The 21502-nt window shown below is 50.3% G+C and overlaps 10 protein-coding genes and 1 non-coding gene across 11 annotated transcripts; 7 read left to right on the forward strand and 4 right to left on the reverse strand.

Moving 5' to 3' along the window:
- The first annotated feature begins 78 nt into the window (after positions 1–78).
- Positions 79–1261, forward strand: BDZ99DRAFT_458417 (uncharacterized protein). The gene is made up of 5 exons (XM_033718905.1): positions 79–338; positions 414–457; positions 511–646; positions 702–803; positions 856–1261. Exons 1-5 carry the CDS (start codon positions 334–336, stop codon positions 935–937), a joined length of 369 nt encoding a protein of 122 aa, XP_033583524.1. The 5' UTR covers positions 79–333; the 3' UTR covers positions 938–1261.
- BDZ99DRAFT_433933 (N-terminal nucleophile aminohydrolase) lies at positions 932–2367 on the reverse strand. Its single transcript, XM_033717417.1, has 4 exons — positions 2225–2367; positions 2101–2160; positions 1662–2049; positions 932–1610 (listed from the first exon to the last, which is right to left on the reverse strand). The coding sequence occupies exons 1-4, from the start codon at positions 2253–2255 to the stop codon at positions 1277–1279; spliced, it is 813 nt and encodes a 270-aa protein (XP_033583525.1). The 5' UTR covers positions 2256–2367; the 3' UTR covers positions 932–1276.
- A 396-nt stretch (positions 2368–2763) lies between these two features.
- BDZ99DRAFT_376278 (uncharacterized protein) lies at positions 2764–4578 on the forward strand (the record flags this gene model as incomplete). The annotated part of the gene is made up of 4 exons (XM_033715018.1): positions 2764–2963; positions 3019–3952; positions 4002–4496; positions 4546–4578. 4 exons carry the CDS (start codon positions 2764–2766, stop codon positions 4576–4578), a joined length of 1662 nt encoding a protein of 553 aa, XP_033583526.1.
- A 264-nt stretch (positions 4579–4842) lies between these two features.
- Positions 4843–6232, reverse strand: BDZ99DRAFT_458420 (amidohydrolase 2). Its single transcript, XM_033718906.1, has one exon. It carries the CDS (start codon positions 6148–6150, stop codon positions 5110–5112), a length of 1041 nt encoding a protein of 346 aa, XP_033583527.1. The 5' UTR covers positions 6151–6232; the 3' UTR covers positions 4843–5109.
- A 227-nt stretch (positions 6233–6459) lies between these two features.
- Positions 6460–8982, forward strand: BDZ99DRAFT_458421 (methylenetetrahydrofolate reductase-like protein). The gene is made up of 5 exons (XM_033718907.1): positions 6460–6606; positions 6672–7854; positions 7914–8224; positions 8278–8444; positions 8516–8982. The coding sequence occupies exons 1-5, from the start codon at positions 6520–6522 to the stop codon at positions 8727–8729; spliced, it is 1962 nt and encodes a 653-aa protein (XP_033583528.1). The 5' UTR covers positions 6460–6519; the 3' UTR covers positions 8730–8982.
- Positions 8983–9310: 328 nt separating this feature from the next.
- Positions 9311–10582, forward strand: BDZ99DRAFT_515150 (uncharacterized protein; the record flags this gene model as incomplete). Its single annotated transcript, XM_033724945.1, has 1 exon — positions 9311–10582. One exon carries the CDS (start codon positions 9311–9313, stop codon positions 10580–10582), a length of 1272 nt encoding a protein of 423 aa, XP_033583529.1.
- Positions 10583–10936: 354 nt separating this feature from the next.
- Positions 10937–12213, reverse strand: BDZ99DRAFT_471789 (uncharacterized protein; the record flags this gene model as incomplete). The annotated part of the gene is made up of 2 exons (XM_033721739.1): positions 10937–11499; positions 11550–12213. The coding sequence occupies 2 exons, from the start codon at positions 12211–12213 to the stop codon at positions 10937–10939; spliced, it is 1227 nt and encodes a 408-aa protein (XP_033583530.1).
- A 1079-nt stretch (positions 12214–13292) lies between these two features.
- BDZ99DRAFT_t15 lies at positions 13293–13397 on the forward strand. Its single transcript has one exon. It is a non-coding gene; the product is annotated as a tRNA-Met (tRNA).
- A 555-nt stretch (positions 13398–13952) lies between these two features.
- BDZ99DRAFT_139101 (uncharacterized protein) lies at positions 13953–15680 on the reverse strand. Its single transcript, XM_033712672.1, has 2 exons — positions 14496–15680; positions 13953–14444 (listed from the first exon to the last, which is right to left on the reverse strand). The coding sequence occupies exons 1-2, from the start codon at positions 15466–15468 to the stop codon at positions 14044–14046; spliced, it is 1374 nt and encodes a 457-aa protein (XP_033583531.1). The 5' UTR covers positions 15469–15680; the 3' UTR covers positions 13953–14043.
- A 648-nt stretch (positions 15681–16328) lies between these two features.
- Positions 16329–19096, forward strand: BDZ99DRAFT_505945 (uncharacterized protein; the record flags this gene model as incomplete). Its single annotated transcript, XM_033724138.1, has 7 exons — positions 16329–16380; positions 16518–17083; positions 17142–17527; positions 17582–17684; positions 17735–18230; positions 18284–18445; positions 18525–19096. The coding sequence occupies 7 exons, from the start codon at positions 16329–16331 to the stop codon at positions 18755–18757; spliced, it is 1998 nt and encodes a 665-aa protein (XP_033583532.1). The 3' UTR covers positions 18758–19096.
- A 132-nt stretch (positions 19097–19228) lies between these two features.
- BDZ99DRAFT_375553 (uncharacterized protein) lies at positions 19229–20734 on the forward strand (the record flags this gene model as incomplete). The annotated part of the gene is made up of 5 exons (XM_033714980.1): positions 19229–19656; positions 19703–19800; positions 19851–20021; positions 20071–20095; positions 20158–20734. The coding sequence occupies 5 exons, from the start codon at positions 19229–19231 to the stop codon at positions 20732–20734; spliced, it is 1299 nt and encodes a 432-aa protein (XP_033583533.1).
- Positions 20735–21502: the final 768 nt, after the last annotated feature.

A 21502-nucleotide genomic window follows, 5' to 3' on the forward strand; every position in this document is an offset into this window, starting at 1 on the left:
GGAGGTAGGCCCTTAGCGGAAGAATGTCTGGGTGTTTGGGACGCGCAGGCTGCCAAGGGCCGGATTGCTGGTGAGCAGGTAGAATGTAGAGGGGTGAGCTAGAGCAGCTATGTGCGAGAATGACGATACAGATCCAGGCTGCGAATAAGTAGGTGAAGGGGGTTGTTAAGTGCAGGATCACGCTTGCGTGGCATACATTCCGGAGTCCTGAGGCTCGCATCAATTCACGCCGCCACTATTACGGGAGATCCCTCCCCGCACCACACCTGCAGGATTCAGGAACGCGTCCGCGACTGTCAACAGCTGCTGAACGACACCAGACAGGCCGCCGCCATGTGGTAAGTTCTACCTATGTGGCCTTATTCAAGACCTCCGCTTACCACCGGGGACTTTGTATACTAACGCCTATGCAGCAAACATATTCTCAACGCCCAGGTGTCCATCCGCTCGCCCTGCTGTACGTCCTTTCAACCTCCAAGTGACATAATCTTTTCTAACGACTATCTCCAGGTCGTAAATGGTTCGACTGTGCGGAATGCCATGCGGAGACCCAAAAGCACCCCCTCATGCAAAGCTTCGACATGACCTTCGTGTGCAAGAAGTGCAAGAAGGCGTTCCGAAAGGATACACGGGAATTTGAGGACAGGTGCGCATACGTAGCATATGAACTTCAGTGGAGGACAATATCTCATGGGACACAGTGACGAGTACTGCCCGCACTGCGACAACCATTTTGTGCTGGAGGCAAAAACTCCGAAGGCATCCCTCCAGGTCGAAAGCGAGGACGTGCGGGTAGATGCGCGGTAAGTCCATCCCTTCTCATGAGGACGGACCGAGACTGATCATACCTACCAGCATGCTGAAAGACGACCGCGTTCAAGCGGAAGAACAGCGCACTATATTCGACGTTAGAGACGCGGCAGACCGCCTGGGCTGAATGACTTTCACGGACAACCTTAGTGAGGTTGTTTAGGATAATTAAGCGTTGCTGCGGCGTCGCCGTATGGAGGAGGCATACACAGATGTCATACGAAGGAACGGCTTGTGGCCATGTTTAAAAGCATGAAGAACCCGAAGCCAGCTGAGTGGCCGAGAGCAACGGCAGGACAAGTCCAAGTAGCTTAATTGACGCCATGTGAAGCTGTGAATTCGTACTTCCGCTCAAGTATTGGAAAGCAAGAGACTCTTTTGATACAGTACAGACCCAAGAAGGCTCTATTGATCCGGACGCCAATGCTAGTTATGCAGGTCCTACTACCTACTGCATCATCGCGAACTACGAGCCTGAAGGTGCATCCCCAGCCGGACGAGTGAGGATTGCGGCAGTGCCGGTGCCTGGCGTGCGGCCTGGTCTCCTGCTAGCTGCCTCCTCTTGCTTCTCCGTGTTGATACTCTCAACGTACTTCTCGATATCCTCGACTGGCAGCATCTCCAGCGGCTTGCCTGGTGCCATGACCGCGATCTCGATATTCTTCGCTCCCGTTTGTACAACCTCCAGAAGCGACTTCACGGTCAGCTTAATGGTCTCCTCCCTGTCCATGTCACCCTTGTGATTCCGCTCCAGGAACTCCCGCACTGTCTTGCTCGATCGTCCGATAGCATTTGCCTTCCTAGTCCAGGATTAGTCCTGAACATAATCAAACATACCACTCGTAACGTACCATGCCGAGTAAATGCCTGAAGGCTCCGTCTGGTACAGGCGCGGGGTCTTGTCGTTCGGGTCGAAGCCGACGATGAGCGTACTGATCCCGAATGGCCGAACACCACCGCTCTGGGTATATCTCTGTTGCACACCTGCGACGTACTTCGTGATGTATTCGATCGACACTGGATCTTCGACGGTCAATCGGTGGGACTGCGCTTCTAACCGCGCCTTGTCGACGAGGATTCGTGCATCTGCGTTGAGACCGGCGAAGGCGAGCGCAACGTGGGTGTCGACCAGGCAGATTTTTGAGGGTGTAATCCTAGTGTCTTGCAGCTTCATGGCGGACCTTTTCTCGCATCCCAGCACGACGATGTCTTTGCCCTTCACTCCCACCGCACAGGTTCCTAAGGACTGTTATTAAGGCTCCCACCAAGCCCTCTGGAATGTTTTAGTACCTCTTTTGACAGCTTCGAGAGCATACTCGACTTGGAAGACGTGGCCGTCAGGGCTGAAGACTGTAAGTACCGATAGTATCAGTTTATGAACAGTGTTGATATATCAGAAAGCTGTCTAGCGTACCCGAAAGAGCTCGATCATATCCTGAAGCCATGATGTGATATATGTGGTGGATGTGTCAGGTTGAGAGCGAGCCAGAAAGTTATAAAATCGGCGGAAGAGGTAGCGAGTTGTGGAAGGTGAATAGAGCGGGCATACGAAGCTGGGGAGAGCTTCCGCGTCGTGTTAGCCTGGCCGCCAAGGAAGTCGAACATCAAGGGTATGAAAGAAAGGGCACTCAGAACCATCATATTGAGTAGGGTTTTAAATGCACTTCTCCCTGATACTCTGAGTACAACATCTCCATGTTGTATTTTATGAGTTGGCCTTACTGACTTTACTCAACTTCTGGCCTTTTGATTGTTAGGTCTTGCCTATGTCCCTAGTTTGAGGCAATGATACACTAATAAATTCTATACAAGTCCCCCACTCTAGGATACACCACTTTTTGCGTGATCGCCTCGTCGCCATCGGAGGCGCATAGCTCCGTGGCGGCCTTCTTTCCAGACAAGAGATTAAATTCTCCTCTGTCTCCTCCCTCAAACTCGTTCTTGCTGTCTATTATGGCGAGCGTGTCAAGATTCTCATTGCCATTGCGGCGACTGAAATGCTCTCCCGCCACCCTTCAGAAACAAAGTCGTTTACGGCCTGCAGCTCAAGTACGATGGGCGACAGCTACAACAGAACCTCACCAGGCGGACAAGAGTGGTGGGACGAAAGAAGCCCCAGCGCCTGCGAAGGCCGTCAAATTCACCTCAGAGTCGTACGAACGCCATCAAATTGCGATCATTAATTCCATGGTACTAATGGTATCGCAGATATCCAGAGCTTAAACGAGACTCGAAGTACTCTCAAATCACCCCCGAACATGTCAAATTCTTTCAGGACCTTCTCGGGTCAGGGTCCGCCGTTATAGATGGCCTCTCTACAGATGCAACGGATGATATTGAGCCATTCAATAGTGACTGGATGCGCAAATACCGCGGTCACTCTAAGGTGGTCCTCAAACCAGGATCCACCGAGGAAGTCAGTAAAATACTCAAATATTGCAATGATAATATGCTGGCTGTCGTGCCCCAAGGAGGCAACACTGGCCTCGTAGGAGGGTCCGTCCCAGTGTTTGACGAGATTGTTATAAACCTACAGCGCATGACCAATATTCGATCATTCGATGAGGTATCTGGAATATTGGTCGCCGAAGCCGGGGTTGTTTTGGAGATCGCGGATAGCTTTCTTGCTGAGAAGAACCATATATTCCCCCTGGACCTAGGCGCAAAAGGATCCTGTCAAATCGGAGGGAACGTGGCAACCAATGCAGGAGGGCTTCGGCTGCTGCGCTATGGCAGTCTCCATGGAAACGTTCTAGGCATTGAGGCGGTCCTGCCGGACGGCACCATTGTGGACGACCTAATAAAGCTACGGAAGAACAACACCGGTTACGATATCAAGCAGCTCTTTATCGGAGGCGAAGGAACTATTGGCATAATCACTGCAATATCCATTCTGTGTCCCCAGAGGTCCTCGGCTCTTAATGTGGCTTACTTCGGCCTCGAGAGTTATGAAAAATGTCAACAAGCATTTCGTGAAGCAAAGACTCAGCTTTCCGAGATTCTGTCCGCATTTGAGCTCATGGACGGCCGAAGCCAGAAGCTACTAAACAGAGCAACTGGTAGGAAATTGCCACTGGAAGGAGAACATCCATTCTATTGCTTGATTGAAACAAGCGGTTCAAATAGCGACCATGATTCCGAGGTGCGCATTGAATGATTTTGATACTGACCTACGCTCACTGCTCAAACAGAAACTATCAAATTTCCTCGAACATGTCATGGAGTCAGAGATTGTATCCGACGGCGTATTAGCGCAAGATCAGACGCAAATCCGGGACCTCTGGTCCTGTCGCGAAGGCATTCCCGAGTGCCTCGGTCACTGGGGAGGCGTGTACAAATACGACTTGTCAATTCCCATCTCTTCGATGTATGATATTGTCAATGACGTCCGCGATCGAATGACGGAAGCCGGTCTCACTGGAGACGACGATGCGCATCCCGTTGTCGATGTAGTCGGGTACGGGCACATGGGGGACTCAAACGTACATTTGAATATACCCGTACGACGATATGACAAGAAAGTCGAAAAAGCACTGGAGCCATTCGTATATGAATGGGTACAAGGAAAGAACGGAAGTATCAGCGCAGAGCACGGACTTGGCATTCAAAAGAAGCCTTATATAGGTTACAGCCGCAGCGACACAATGGTCAAACTCATGAAGCAGATCAAAGATCTCTATGACCCGGTGAGCAAGCAAACCCTGAAACGAACGAGTCATCGCTAATGGTGACCAGAATGGGATCATGAACCCTTACAAATACCTATAAAGGTGTATCAGCCTGACCGCCATGGGATTCCGTATTAGAGTCTTGAATAATCGGACTCGGGCCCTATCAAGGGTCGCCTCGTACCACAATTGAGGGTTTATATGCATTCATCGGCGGATATCATAGCTCTAAGTTCGCGTGGCCTCGTCACTTGTTCTATTTCTTAAGCCGCCTGCGTTGACACGCCCGTCACTCTTTGTGCTTTATCCACCCGGACTGCCTAGTAGGCTAAACTTTGCCGTCCCTTATGTCGACGAGATCATCGACACCAATGCGACCGCCGGCATCGCGACCAGTGTTTCCCTTTCTGTAGTACTTGTTGAGAAAGGAGGTGGGGTTCGGATTCGAAGCTACTGAATTCTAGAGGCTGATGGAGGACACTTATAAGATCCTTTATTCTCGGTGTGCGTGGCAAGAACATGTGCATCTTTGCTTCAACAGGAGGTAGTGTTCTATTGCGAGCAACTATCAAAGAATATCACGCTTCAATGTCAAATTTCTCTTCCGTGCAATCATAAGTTAGTGCTATTCTCATTCTGCAAGCAGCGCTGTCGCATTCTTTTCGTATATTTCTTCTCGTTCCTCTTCATTGAACAGATCTTCCAGCCCATCCTTCATCCGATCCGCGAAGTTCTTGACAAGCGGCGTTTGAGTGAACGGAAAGTCGCTTCCATACAACAAACTGCGATGGTCAATGTTGTACCCTTCGAGTAAGGCCTTCAACTGTCCACTTCCACCTTTCTCTCCCGCAAATACGAAGCCGGCTAGATCAAAATAGAACTGCCGTGCTATAGCTCCGCGGACTTCTTGGTCAATCATCACTGGTCCTGCCGGCCGGATGGAAGAGAAGCCGATGAAACGCGAGATGACGGGTGGCAGACAGCCTCCAGAGTGTGGGATGATGAAGCGGATGTTAGGACAGCGCGCCACAGTGCCGCTTAGGAAAAGGTTTGTCACCGCGCGTGCCGTATCAAAGAAGAACTCGTATATCGGGATCGGATGTTTAGCAGCAAGTGGTGTCGCGTTGACCAGTGTAGGTGGCTCTGAGGTTGAGGTTTGACAGATGACGCAGGGCATCGTAGGATGGATGAAGACTCTCGCCTTCAGCCTGTCCAGTTCTTGGAACACTGGATCGAAGATATCAGAGCCTAAGTAGTTCCCGTGGTAATTGGTCAGGAGCCCAAACCCATCTGCGCCCTCTTCTTTGGCCTTCTTGATCTCCTCGAACGTGGCGTCGATGTCTGGCAGTGGTAGGGCCGCCCAGTAACCAATCTTGTCTGGATGATCGCGTTTGAGAGAAGCGGCATACGAGTTGCAAAAGCGCGTCAAGCGAATGTTGAGGGCATTGTCGTTGGCGTTGATGTTTGTGCCGGGAGAGCTGATGCTCAGGATTGATTTGGTGACATTTGCTTTCGACATCATCTCCAGGTGGCCTGCGAGAGACCATGTTGGTATGGCCGGCATCCCGTCGGGCTTCGAGTGGCCATTCTTCCGGAGCTCGTCGCAGTACTCAGGAGGCAGGAAATGGGAGTGGACGTCTATCCGTGGCGGTAGTTGACTTTCTTCACCCATTTTGGGAATGTTTGACAGTTTTTGTTGATAGTCAATGCTCCAGCAGTTCGATTTGGAGAGCACCAGGAGCCTCAAACACAGCAAGACGGTATTTGCAGGAACAGCGGGGCATCTAGACTTATATAGCAATGGCAGTACAATGCTTGCATCCGCTAAGCACGCGCAGGTACCACTGCGTTTCGGTGAATGGATGTTCCCGTCGCTGCCCCACTCGCTCGCCTGGGTACCTCTCCCCTGCCGCCTCCGATCTCTTCCCCGATGCCGCCGCCGCTGATGTGTGCCACTCCCAACTCCGTCCTTGAGTTATGACCTTTATAACCGTCACCCCACCCCCCACAATACTCGACCGCTGCATACGAGGTCGCCAGGATGGAGAAGGTTACGGATAAGATTGCCGCCCTGCCCAGCGATGCCCACTACTTCTCGCTGGAGTTCTTTCCGCCGAAAACGCCCATGGTAGGCATTCTCCAGCAACAAAAATCTCCTAGCGGCACTGGCGATCAATTGACATGTCTCCACAGGGTTTCGCAAACCTCCAGAACCGACTGGAGCGCATGTCCCGGGCGCTGCGTCCGCTCTTCGTGACGGTAACGTGGGGTGCCGGCGGTTCCACAGCCACCAAGTCTCTCGAGCTCGCTGAGATCTGCCAGCGCCAATTGGGCCTCACGACATGTCTGCATTTGACCTGCACGAACATGAGCCGCTCGCTCGTCGATGACGCGTTGGAACAGGCAAAGGCTCTGGGTATACGCAATATTCTAGCGTTGCGGGGAGACGCGCCAAGGAGCGAGGAATACCGCAACGAGGAGAAGCCGGAGGAGGAGGACTCGAACAATGACTTCACCTGGGCTATAGATCTCGTGCGCTATATCCGCAAGCAATATGGAGATTACTTCTGCATTGGCGTGGCTGCATATCCCGAAGGCCACTCCGATCAGTCACATCCGCAAGACCAGGATCCCCTCTTCGACCTACCTTACCTGGTGGAAAAAACAAAGGCGGGCGCGGACTTCATAATGACACAGCTGTTCTTCGATGTCGAGGCGTTCGACAGGTTTGAGAAGCTTCTGAGAGAGCATGAGTCCGGAGTCTTCAAGACAATACCCATAATACCCGGTTTGATGCCGATACAGAGCTACCAGATCTTACGGAGAGTCACAAAGTTGAGCCACGCTAAACTGCCCTCGGATCTGCTCACTCGACTAGATGCCGTAAAAGGCGACGACGAACTGGTCAAGCAGGTCGGGGTGGACATCTTGAGCGAAGTAATAGATCACGTCAAAGCATCCCCAAGCCCGGTAAGGCGAGGCTTTCATTTCTACACCTTGAATCTGGAGAAGGCGGTGGCACATATCCTGGAACGGTGTCACCTCATACCTCCAATACAGCCAGATGAGGACGAAGAAGCTGTGGTTGTGGATTTGTCGAAAGACTTCGTGCCTCCTGAGACTGCGCTGCAATCGAAGGACCGACGAAGGTTATCTTCTGTCAATTCTGGGCCCCGTAATCGCGTAGTCGTCGAGAGGCACACTAGGTCAAGTAATACCAGCTTTGAAGCACGAGAAGACGAAGCGGGTATACCAAGGGACGCCATCAACACAAGAGCAAATACTCTTGCGATCTCAGAAGGGGAGGGTTCTTTAGGACGCGAAGCTACTTGGGATGATTTCCCGAACGGACGATGGGGTGATGCAAGATCGCCAGGTACGATGTTTAACTCCTAAGTCTAGTCTCAAGCTCAGAAAATTTACTGATATCTATAGCATTCGGTGAGATCGATGGATATGGTCCTAGTCTTCACCTCCCCACACCTCAGGCCTTGAAGCTATGGGGTCACCCAGTCACCGTTGAGGATGTATCGAATTTATTCCGACGCCACATATCCGGCGAGTTAGACGCCCTACCTTGGAGTGAAGAGGGGTTGAATCCTGAAACCAACATTATTCGTGACGAACTACTCCGCCTGAACGGCAAGGGTTGGTGGAGCGTGGCTAGTCAGCCCGCAGTAAACGGTGTCAAGAGCACCGATCCTATCTTTGGGTGGGGACCGAAAAACGGCTTCGTCTTCCAAAAAGTACGTTCTCCTAGCTATGGTACGACTTACACGGACTAATAGCAACACTCTAGCCCTTTGTCGAGCTATTCATCCCGTCAGCGGACTGGCTCAAGCTACAAGCGCGCTTAGATCAGACTGACCAGATGACCTACTTTGCAGGAAACAAAGCAGGTCACTTCTCGGCGTCTAACGAAGAATCAGTGAATCCCGTCACATGGGGCACATTCGCTGGGAAGGAGTGAGTTATTCAGCATGCCCTTCGCGGCTTATTCCTACAGACCACGCGAAAGGATGCTAAGAGAAGAGCAGGATCATCACCCCGACAATCGTCGAGTCCGTTTCTTTCCGCGCCTGGCTGGAAGAAGCATTCAGCATCTGGGCCGAGTGGCGGCGCATATACCCGGCCCGATCTGCGACGTCGAAGCTGCTAGGTGGCATCATGAACGACTACTGGCTTGTCAATATCATCCACCACGGCTATCTGGAGAAGGGTGCGCTTTGGGATTTCCTCACTGAAGGCTAGGCGCGACTATAGTATGCTAGTGTAGATTTCCCCGGTTGCACCCTAATTCTAGGTTGCTTAGTTCAATAGCTCGAGGCTATACCAGTACAAAGTATGATAGGCAGTAGATGACTTGAGGGTGGCTGAACATGTGTCTAATATTACCTCTTACTTGAAAATCACTAGGACTTTATGCGCTAATTATATGTATGTTTCCAAATCTAGCTGTGGTACGATGGACTACAATAGAAACAATTGGTCTGGGTACCCACTCTAGTGCTATTCTCCACAGTTTCTCCCTGCACAAAAAGACGAGAACATGGAGGAGACCCAGGTAACGAAGACGTTTAATTCTGGAGAATTCGCATCCAGATCAGCCCTCCGCGTCACCACCCCGCTACAGCATCTAATATATAAATATGCTCTCGCACCCTACAAACACAATCATCTTCATGCCGTCTTCACTCCGAACGGCAGACAAATGTCCGACTCTCTGAGCATCACCCCTCAATCCCCAACGATACCTCGACCTCTTCGTCTCTAAACACCCCTTCGAACAATTTCCTCAGACTTACCCACCCTAGCCGCATCCTCCGCCCAAAATGCGACTAGTTGTCGCCGTCGTCGCCCTCGCCGCCTCCATGGCCACCGGCATCCCCCTCGTCCGCCCTCAGCCCGGTCCTTACATCAACCCCACCAAGAAACTCATTCAGAACTGGAACAACAAATTCTTCGACCATTGGAAGGATGTAAAGGTCATCGATGAGAAGGACGGGGATATAGCTAGGATCACCCATGGGAAGCATGCAGGCAAGATCATCCCTATCACAGAAGAGCTCCTGTGGGATATCCTGCAGAACACATCCTACGCCCACGGGAAGGGTGTAAAGATTCATTATGAGAAGGATGGGGTTGTAGCCAGGGTCATCCGTGGGAGGCATGTAGGCAAGATCATTGGCCCCATCCCGACAGGCCTCCTGCAGGACACATCCCACGACCTAACGATCATCGACGAGAAGGATGGGGATGTAGCCATAATCACCCATGGGAAGCATGAAGGCAACATCATTGGCCCCATCACGGATGACCTCCTACAGAAAATGTCCCATCTCGATTGTTTTGGTATAGGGGTTGTCGCTGGGAAGCATGCGGATGTAGGCAGGATCATTTATGGGAAGCATGTAGGCAAGACCATCGGCCCCGTCCCAATAGCCTACCTGCAGGAAATATCTCACAACCATGATAATGTGGAGCTTTGGGCTAAGATCCTCGGCGCCATCGCGGCAGGCAGCAACAACACCATCAAGACAGAAGTGCAGAACATATCTCACAACCATGGGAATATCGTTAAGAAGTCCACCGATGAATTCTTGGTCTACCATCGAAAGCATCCAGGCAAGATCAACGGCACCATCAACCCGCAGGACATATCCCACGACCATGAGAAGAATGTAGGCAAGAATATCGTTAAGGAGGCCGTCAAGCCTACGAAAGTCTACGAAACCCAGTCCGGAGAGCTCAGGACTGATCTTCCGGATGATCTCGTACCTCGAGATCTGCATGATCTTGGGCTTGCAAATCAGCATGATCACCTACATGAGGAGGCCGGTCTGGCTTCCACACTCCACCAGGGGAATGATGGAGGTAAGGGTGTTCCCGGACCTGAAGCTCTGACCGTCGGGTCCACGACCAACCGAGATGGGGAGGTGCCGAAGGGGTTCCAAAAATTCCCGTGGCATAGCTACGGGAATAGGCCGCCACTTGCGGGTCTGGGGGAGCGGAACGCGACGTATCGGCCCAATCAGATTGTGGAGACTAATAAGGACGGCGAGGTCGTGAAGAAGCAGACGCTTATGAGGAAGGTTTGGGTGTAGTGGTGATGGAGGCTAGGGGAGGGCCTGGAGGGGGTAGAGTGTTGAGTAATATGACTGTTGAAGTGTTGCATGGGGTTCAGGTGTCCAGGGAATTGCGTGAAGTTTGAGCCATTGGGCTGTGTGAGGCCTGGGTCTTTCCGTCGTAGATGCATTTCCTAAAATAAATCTCTGAGGGTGAATCTCATCCCATGGGCACTTAACTAGCCGAAGACGTAATGTTATTCAGATCATGTCTCGAGGTATTTTGGTTCCAAGTGCCCACTGTTCCCTGGAAAACAGTGTTCTAGACACCTGTCACGTGACTCGATGTGTCAAGGTCGAAGAGCTGAACATATTATTGACTCGTTGTGTTAGTCAGTCTTCGTCGTCATCATACGCTGCTGCAAGCCGTCTTGTGTGAGCCAATCTTCGCCTCTGTTGCGTGGTCATGAGTCGAGGCTGCTCTGAAGTTGTGACTTTGTCTGGAACAGCTAATTCGATGACAACTGCTTCGGTGCTCGAAACTGTGTCCAGGGATGAAGTGGCAGTGGCCGCATTCGACGAAGTAGGTGAGGCAACGCGAACAATTTTTTCGCTCTGTACTTCGCCCCAAGGGATGATCCACTCGCTGAGTCCAGTTCTGAGTGAAGGATGCCGCGGAATGACAGGCAATGAGCTGGGAATGTAGGCTATCGGTTTGCGTGGTATTGGCGGCCTTCCATCATGTCCTGAAATGATCTCTTCGCTAAGAGGAAGATCGGGCATACTTCGTGTTGCTGGGAGACAGCCTGGAAGCTCGGGATACGGTTTACCATTTTGCTGGAGGATTGGAAGCGACGGGAAATATCCAGATGAGCCTCTGAGACTCAGGTGCGGACGAAGATTGTCCTCTGTTGAGGCAATAGCAGGTAGTGCAACAGGCATGATAGTCACCGGCTCTGATGAATTGTCAGCCTTGTTGATGTGTTTGGTGTCAAGATATACATACCTGGTAAATTCTCACTTGCGATTTCTATCTCTTGTGCATTCATTTGAAGATCACTTCTAGTACTGAAGCTTCTTCTTTTCCTTCTTGTGTAAGGACCAAGATGGGAGTCATCGGTCATACCCGTTGACCCTCGCTGTCCGGGGACGAGCAAGGTAGGAGAGTTATTGTCTGGCCCTCCAAGTTTTAAGTCCATCTCCACACCCTGCATAGCTTGCACTGCAATCATCAGGCTCTGATGACATGTGCTCAGGGCTATCTGCCTCGTAATGAGCTTCTGTTGATTCCGTAGCACCCATTCAAATTTGTTCTTCATCTTGACCTCCACACGGCCATCCATATCTATCCTAGCATTTTCAACGTATAGCCCGAGGTCATTCAGCGACCGCTGTACGTCCATGATCGTCCCGTCAATCCAATTTCTTTCCTGCGGGAAAGTCGCAAAATGATCTGCCACCTTGCGACAGCGACGCAGTCGAAAAGCCTCATCTACGTCATGACGGACGCGTTCAATGAGCGATATGAAGATGCGATTTTCGTCCGAGACCTCTTTGAGGGCTGTAACGAAATCGACGAATCCGAATATGGTTGAGATAGCGGTAAATATGCTACTCGAGCCTGGATCGGAGAACCTATGTTCTTTGGCGGCTTCTCCGGATGGCTCCATGGATTTTCGGCGTTGTTCAATACCTTGGAAGGATTTCCTCTGGTTTTTCGTGACTCCCGTGGAACGTGTGAGTGTTAAGGCCATTGTTGACGGATATATAGCCGAATGGCCATCCATCAGACCTCGTAGAAGTGTAGTGCAGAGTTGCTCGGAACACTGCGAGGTACGAGGGGCTCCAGGCTGGAAATTAGACGGGGTGTCGTGCAACCTTTGGAGCAGGGAGGGCCGTGCTGCGGCACAGTAACGTGAGAGCTCTGGGTCAGAGGTACCTCTGTGCGACTGTAGCGTTCAGAAGCTTGCAAAAAGGGACAGTCGATGGACGAAAAGACGGGGTGAGTCGAGCTAAGAAGCACATAGGAGGTAGTAGGAAGGTAGCGAGCAGCATGTGACGGAGTTGAGAATGCTATGCGGCACAGCAAACAAGCTTCTAGCCCTACCGAGGGTCTTCAGGTCTTCATACGCAAGCCTAGGGGGCACAGCAACTTGGCAGAGAGAGCGTGGAAAGTATAAGCAGTGTGTAACAATAACGATATGGTATGCACGAGGCTGAGGGACAGGCAGTGCCGCAGAGGGCAGAAGGTTGAAGCGGGTTTCGGGCTCCCATCGCGCCGTGTAGACGTAAAAATAGATAGCATGGTCACTTGAGCCCGTTGCTGCCGCACAGCCTCGTGTGCTGGACCGGCAGACTGCATGAAGCGTGCGAGGTGCAAGGGGCAGTTGACGCCGGAACAAGTAAAGGTTGCCCTGTTCCCGAGCTGGCGTCCAGTCGAAAGCCCTCTATTTGCCGTGCAGTGGAAGACATACGGTACGGTGGGAAGAAGTGCACAAGCTTGACAGGAATACGCCCCCAATACGCCCCCAATACGCCTTGGTCTCTGACTTTAAGTCTGGTTCCAAAAAAGTACATTTCCACTTTCGAACCTGACCATATAAGTGGTTGCACAGTTGTTCAGTAAATACAGGGTTATGACTAAGCGAGCCCGAGCTTCACTAACTTACTTGGGAGAATGTGTGTGGAGGTACTGTTATATCGTTTATGAACCTTCATGGATAGAAAATTTTCACCACCAACCAAAATTGCCTTCCTGGTCTAGTTGGTTATGACGTCGCTCTCATAATAGTATGTTATGACTTCGATCATCGAAGATATGCGAAGGTCGGCAGTTCGATCCTGTCGGAGGGCATTACTTTTTTTTTCCTTTCCATGGATGGCGATAAAGTCAGACAGTCGTGGACGGACGTGAGGTGTTTTCCTTTTATTAAATTTTCCCAACTTTAATGCAGAGATACTCCAAGAGAAATGAAGATGTATACACGCACGAATTCCATACGGGACAAAGACTGCAATTATGTTCACTCAGTCACAACTGGGTTCTCCCCTTGCGAAAACTCAGGGGTAGGAAATAGAGTGGAGGATAGCCTTGAACCACGTAGCGATTGAAAAGACAGGACGAGGTAAACTTATGTCTGTACCCTTTGCACCAGGAAAAAGAAGCATTATCGGTTCGGTGTCGTCAGCCCAGATGCAAAGCTGTTGGAACTTTTACTTCAAAATTTGGACTCGTGAAGATAGTCCAAGCTTAAGGCACGGTGATGATCATTCATTGTGGCTCGAGACACTCATTATTGATCTTTCATCATACCGCTGACCTTACTGCACGGCACCTAATTCACAGAACAACCGGTGCATAGGAAACCAAAATCCTCATCGTGAAATAAACGACCCTCCAATCATTATTCGTGTCTACTCCAAAGCCGCTAGCGAACTATAAAGAACCTGCAGCTTTCCAAACGCTGAGCGACCAACCACCACGCATGCAACCCGCTAGCTTATTCATCTATCTGCCGCACTATCATTTCGCTGAAAGCCCGCGGGGGCTGGAACCTTTTGCCCTCTTCGTCCATTAACTGCTCAAGCGCAGGGAAAATTACAAGGCTTCCGGGCGCCATCGTCCGAGAGTCTGGCCAATCTAGTCTCCATGAACTGCGTTGAGAGAATAGAACGAATGCGAAGGTAGCCGCCCGCTTAGTGATCTCCTCCAAGTTCCGTTGTCGGGTGCTATGGTCCATTCGAGTGACGGCGAATGGGGCCAAGATTGTCTCTAGGACTTCTGTGGCTTGTAGAATGTTGGCGTTGCGAGCATCTTGTGGGCCAAACGGGTTTGGAAGATACGCGTTTTTTATACATTCGGCGGTTATTGCTTTCCAATTCGCCGTAAATGCGTCCCAGGCTATGCATAAGTCAGCCATGCTCATCAGATTATCGGATGATCGAGGCCTACCTTTGGGCTCCCAGTTTATAGCGCTCATGGAAGATACGCATTGAACTACTTCTGGGGGTAGCAGAGTGGTCTTAGGGTCGCCGTTGAGTTTACTTCTTGATATTATGACCCAAGCAATACAGAATCGGAGGCCAACTTCTCGTGTCGTTGGATTTGACAGCAATGTTCCCAGGGTTCCGATGGAGACAGGCAGATTGTCTCCGAGAGCTTGAAGAGCATCCAGATCGACCGTGCCTGAGGCGACCGGAGACTCATGGTAGTAGCTCTGAACGTGGTTTTTGATCAGGGTGCTGAGCTTCGTAACATCTCCAGAGATCGCATTATCTTCGAGCGGGAGCGGGAGATGGTTTTCGACTATCCTCAAGGTTGAGTCAGAGCTGGCGTTGGAGGGCGCCCCAAGAATGAGTTGCTTCTCGGGCCCCGCGTGGGCTGCTGCAGGGCGATCTTGGAATCCAGCCTGAATTTTGTTCCTTGACCTTCGCATCAGCAGCCACACAATGAGCCCGGCAATAGCTGCTCCTGCAATGAGACAGCCGATGGCGATTCCAGCAGCCGCTCCTCCAGAGACACCAGACTTAGACGGATGGCTTTTGCCTGTTGCTGTAGGTGATGTGGTGGATTGGGTGGCACTTAGAGCACTTCCAGACGCTGCCGTAGAGCTGACAAAGGAGATACTCTGTCCCGGTGTTGGTGTGGTCAGAATCGTCGACATGGTATTGCTAGACGCTGCACTTGAAGGTGACGATGAAGGGCCTACTATCGCTGATGCAACATTGAGACTCGTACCATCGACCCAAAGAACATTGTCCGGTCCAAAAAGGAAGTTGAGTCCATTATTTGAAATAGTAGTGGGGGGACCTGCGGTCAAGGTGGTTGATCCAGGAATGACAACTACGTTGGAGCTTATGATGACCACCACCACCGGTCTGTCTTTGTGATTTCCAATGATTGTTGTAGTTACAGGAGTGCCCATTGCTGCCGAATGTAGAAGGACAAGGTGGGCGAGTTAACAGGCGGCCAGAGTGGAATGTGTTGGGATGTTGATGAGCGATGGATAGGATGAGTTTAATAACAAATGTCAAGCATCGGGCATATCCAAAGCTGGGAATCGTGGACCTGGAAAGGTGAGTTGAATCACAAGCCCACATCCAAAAAGCAAACCGGGGATTCTTAGTAGCAGCCAAGCTTGTAATATGGCCCCCACAAGAGATGGGGCACAGTCGACGCCTAAACCCACAGCCTTGCGCGAAACATTGCCAAGTCTCAAACTAGTGGAGCATAATTAAAGAAGGCACCGGGGCAGTGCTGTATTCTCTCGCTAAGGCGTCCAAGCATGGGATGTGGTTGTCCGAAGGCTGGGGTCGTTGCATAAGGGTGTTTTAGAGAGAGTCCATAATTTCAAGACCACCAGTTGAAGAATTCATCCAGATTAGTTCGACCTGCTTCCTTTAGCATGTTTTCATCATAGGGCATGAATATATAAAGGTTGATAACAGTAGCGATTGACAACAAGACTCCCAGAGTCCACGAAGGAAAGAGGAAATTCATAGACTTGTCAATGAAATGGGGGCTGAAAAGGGGGAAGAAGCAATTCCTGCTAGATGAAGCGCTTAGCAGCAGAATACGCCATACGCTGTGCTTACCAGGGTCGCGGCACAGTTCCCGCTCAATTATGGAGCCACCAATGATCGAGGGCCAGCTGCTGTGCCGCAAGGCTGTGACAATCTGCAGGAGACGGCACTGCCCGCCCCTAGGTCGCATCCTGGTTCCACACATAAGGTAGCTGTTCTGCTCAAGTGTATCCGTACACTACGACGAGTGAATCAAGACAAGATGGAGGTCGTAAAGCCGCACATGGTTATCGGGGTCGACTTTGGCATGACATGTGAGTGGTGATGTGAGGCTGGAGTGGAGGCCGGGCCTCGGTCACTAGCGCTGAGTCTATTCCCTTTTGGGCCGGCGGCTATTCCTTCCATCATTCTCTCGATCACTGCAACGAATGCTGATGGTATATCACTTCAGGCACTGGAGTATCTTATGCAAATCTATCAATCGGCTCAGACACAGTGCGATGGGTTCAGAAATGGCCTGGCCGCTTCCAAGCAAACGAAAATAAAGTCCCCACAGTTGTTGTATATCCAACCAACAAGTCAGAGCCATCATCATGGGGATTCTTGTCAGAAACAATAGTAGAGACGACCGCCGAAGACAAAGAATACAGGGAGTGGTTCAAAACATCTCTGGATCCCCAGAAGCTACTAAAGAAGCAAGAGGAGGACCCCGAAAACACAGCGAAATCCATCGCTGAAGTGGAAAAGTGGTACGAGGACTATCTGCGAAAGCTATATCAGTATCTCGCTTTCAAACTTGAATCGGAACTCTCGGGAGTCACGTGGAAGGATGCGAGAATCGAGTTTCTGTTCAGTGTGCCGACTACCTGGGCGCCTAATCCAACCGTAGAGCTGTTTCGAAGCATTACCTCAAGAGCTGGATTCGGGGAGCACATTGGCCATTCTGTCTCTATTGGCTTAACGGAAGCTGAAGCAGCTGCTGTGCACGTCTCTACAGAAGCTTGCGGAATTTTCAGGGTGCGTATTCAAGCAGTCCAAACCGTGGCCGCCGCCTCTCTAATCTAATAACACCTAGGAAAGAGATATATTACTTATTTGTGACGCAGGAGGCGGCACCACCGACTTATCTGTGCTCCGAGTCACAAACACGTATGGGCAAAGCATCTCATTGGAGCAGCTAGACGTTGTGTTTGGCGAAACCATCGGATCTGCCGCCATAGACTTCGGCTTTCAAAAGCTTGTAAGGGCAAGGCTAGAAGCAGCCAACAGTACTATTGAGCTCCCAATATCAATCGACGATGCATGTTGGGAGATGATGAAAAGCAGGGACTTCCAGGCAGTGAAGTGCGAGCACGGCTCGCCTGATGATACACCATTTTTCTCAATCGCCATCTCAAAGTTGCCTCCAGCCTACAATAGTCCGGAGCACAACATCAAAGACGGAGAGATGAAGTTTGCCCGGTAAGTCGCTTCCGAAGCATGAACTGACAAATCGACAAGTCTGACCATAAGTAGAGAAGATTTACAGCGAATGTTCGACAAACAAATCGAGAAGCTATTCAGACTCATTGATACTCAACTAGAAAGCTTATATCGCAAGCATCCTTATGAGAGAGTGGTAATACTTCGCCTCATTTCTGTCCTAAGCGTCAATCTAACACTCGACAGTCCCACCTCGTACTCTCCGGCGGTCTCGGAAACTCGTCCTACGTCCAACAACGCCTAAGCGCCCGCTACGCCTACAGCTCCAACTCACCACATTCTAACGCAAACACAATGCAAGTGCGCATCGCTCCAGACCCCCAACTCGCGGTCTGCAAAGGGCTAGTCGCCGACCGCGTCCGCAAGCTAACAACCAGCCAATCCATTCTCGGCTGGCGGTGCTGTCGCGCGTCCTACGGCACCATCTGCAAGATCTTGTACAACAAAAAGAACCCCGAACACATCGGCAAGCCGACAATCAAAGACCCCATCAACAACAAACTGTATATCTCACAAGCCGTGGCGTGGTTCATCAAGAAGGGGGAACCGGTGTCGGTGGATCAGCCTATCATTCACAATTTTTTGAGAAAGCTGAGTCCTGGGGATCCGCGGAGAGCGTTTCCGACGAGTATTATTACGAGTGATGTGGACAAGGAGTATTTGCCGTTTAACATGGGTCCTAGTAAGATCACTTTTCCCTTTCAGTCGGCAATAGGCTTAACATGGATGTATTAGATGCAAGACTACTATGCGAGATCGAGTCAGACCTCTCCGCCGCAGACGAGAAACGATTCGTAGAGAAAAACAGGCAGTTCTGGAGGATCGCAAAACACTACTTCAAGGTAGAGTACCAGGTCAGGGTCTTGATTGGTGCTGCAGATATCAGGTTCGAGCTTTGTGAGTATCTTCACCTCTTATATTTACCTCTGCCTTTCGCTCAGTATAAATCTCTTTGAAAGCAACCTAACCACCCCAGGGTTCGACGGGCAAAAGCTCAGCCGTGATCAACCTATTCGCGTCGAATGGACTTCCGCAACACCACCGCCACCTGAGCCAGTGATACCCGTAGCAGCGCAATCACCAAGCATTTACGTGCCACTCCGTAGCTGGCAGAGTCACAGTCCGGTCACTAGTATCATCACGTCCAAGGAGAGCAATAATTCGCCTATCAGGCCAGATGGTCAGCGCTTGACTCATTTGTATGCATGAGAAAAGAACAACGAAAGTTTCGATCCAATTTTCTTTTCGAAAAAAGGCGCATTGGATATCCACAGGGGAAATAGATTCATTTTGGGCTATGGGAACTCTACTTATTTCTCGCTCTAACTGATTTCACTTGATTCCCTCTTTTGATTGGCCATACTAAATGCCAAGTAATAGAACAGCTTAGGTGTATTTGACCTCAAAGTAGTGATAAAGTAGAAATGATCCAAGTATTAAGTAGTCCTCCCTCACGATTGACGGTGACAAAGTACATGCTCTTATCGTACCGGAAGGATAGCATGGGAGACGTGACGGTCCTTGACAGAGAGTTATAGAGCAAGTTCGGCCAATGAAAGGGGCCTCCTGTCGTTGTAGAGTAATCTATTTTTAGACATTTCCTCTCCGCCCTCAGCTTTCAGCTCTCGACCTCCAAACTTGAACCTTCATCGACCATCGCGATCAAAGTTCTGTGAATTAATGGCCGATCCTATCTCTGCGATTGGATTGGTCGCGAGTGTTGCTCAACTAATCGATGCGACGATTAAAGTCGTCCAATACAGCAACGGTATCAAGAATGCCTCTAAAGATCAAGCAAGACTTGCAGTGGAGGCAAGCAGCCTCTTATCGCTGCTTATGTCGCTACGATATGATCTTGAAAACATGAAGACAGAAGAGGACCCTTGGTTTGCGGGGATCCGATCTATAGCGGCCCACAAGGGCCCGTTGGAGCAATTCAGCGAGATGATGGAAGAGCTTGCTGCAAAGCTCCTCCGGCCAGCGACGGGAGTGAAGCGACTAGCAAGCAAACTTCTCTGGCCACTCGAGAAGAAGGAGCTTGACGAAGTCCTTGAAAGAACGGAAAGAATCAAGACGATGATAGCTCTTGCTTATGAAAGAGATGATTTGTGAGTCTGTCTTCTTATCTGCTTGGCGTCAGCCTGACTCTTCAAGTGCGCTATCGCTTGCCATCAAGGTAGATCTCAATGATGTATCAGACCGAGTAGATGGAGTCAAGAAACTTCTTCAAGGTCAGCAATCCCAAGTATCAAGTTAGTGTCTCCTCTAGAATGTGGGCTGTCCGACTACTAACTGGTCATAGATCAGGAGAGGAACGAAATCATATCCTGGCTATCTCCGTTGACTTATGGCACTCAACATAGTGATATATCCCAACGACACCAAGAAGGCACAGGGAAGTGGCTACTCGAGTCTAATGCATTCAAAGAATGGCAAAATAAGAGCAGGAAACTTTTATGGTGTCCGGGGATGCGTAAATACTCAAACCCCGTAATATTTGCTCGGCGCTGACGTTCTTGTAGCTGGGGCAGGGAAGACGACTCTGGCGTAAGCAAGTTTTTGTCTGGGCTACTATTTAGTCCAACTTAGCTAACGACTTCGAAATCCAGTTCGTTCATCAATAGCGAAATACAGCGAACCGCTACTAGAACTCCGGGCATTGGGCTCGCTTATGCTTACTGCAACTACAAGCACGAGAATGAGACTGCCCTTAACATTATGGGAAATCTTCTACAACAACTCCTGCATTCAATGGACATACTACCAGGACTTGTGAGAGACCTTCACAGCTCTCATCTTAGAACTGGCACGAGACCAAAGCAGAAAGAAATCACTAGTTGCCTTGCGGAGGTGATTGGTATGTTCTCTGAAGTCTTCATTGTCATCGATGCCTTTGATGAGTACGACGAAGGCGATGGTGTACGAGATGTCCTAGGCAACGCGCTTCTGGACCTGGTTTCATTGCCAAATTCTCATGTCTTGGTCACATCTCGCTGGCTAAACAGCATTCAGAGCCTATTCCAAGGTTGCATCTGGATTGAGATCCGCGCAACGGACCAAGATGTTTCCAATTACCTTGAGAAAAGGATGGAGAGTTCGTTGCGCCTCCAACGGCTCATTAAAAGTAACGATCCGCTAAAAACGCAGATCATAAGCACGCTCGTTGACAAAAGCGAAGGAATGTGAGTTCTTACTACAGTCTTATTCGTCAGTTGAATACGCTAATTGCTAATTGTTCGAAAGGTTCTTGCTTGCTCAACTTCATATGGACACTTTGATTACAAAATCAAGTATCAAAGCCGTTCGAGAAGCGCTGAAAACAATCCCAAGCAAGTTGGATGACACATATCATCTTGTCATGGAAAGGATCGAGGATCAAAACGAAGACGATGCAAATTTAGCTCATCGGCTGCTCTCGTGGCTTACGTACTCTGCTAGGCCACTAACGGTATTAGAACTTCAGCATGCTTTAGCCGTTGAGCTTGCTACGGGCGATGTCGATGACGAGAACTTGATTGACCAAGATTCTATGCTGTCCGTGTGTGGCGGGCTTGTCACCATGGAGGAAGAGAGCTCGGTAATCAGATTCATTCATTACACTGCTCAGGAGTACCTCGAAAGAATACGGGAAAAGCGCTACCCAGGTGCAGAATACACCATCACAGAGACCTGTCTTTCCTATCTTCATAGAGACTGGTCTGCCGTTTCGAGCCAATTTTCTACAACGTCACGGAACGCATCTTACCCCTTCTTCAATTATGCTGCCAGATGTTGGGGAATACATGCACAGGGACCCGTTGAACAGGAAGTCGAGAACCGCATTATAGACTATCTCTTAGATGATTTCGCGGTCATTCCTGCCGCGCGAATGCTCCAGGACGATCTCAACCTCGTAACTGGTCCCAATCGTAGCATACAATATGGCGTCCATGTCGCAGCCTACTTTGGCTTGGG

The sequence above is a fragment of the Mytilinidion resinicola genome, assembly GCF_010093595.1.
Source record: "Mytilinidion resinicola strain CBS 304.34 unplaced genomic scaffold BDZ99scaffold_2, whole genome shotgun sequence".
NCBI classification, from domain to species: Eukaryota; Fungi; Ascomycota; class Dothideomycetes; order Mytilinidiales; family Mytilinidiaceae; genus Mytilinidion; species Mytilinidion resinicola.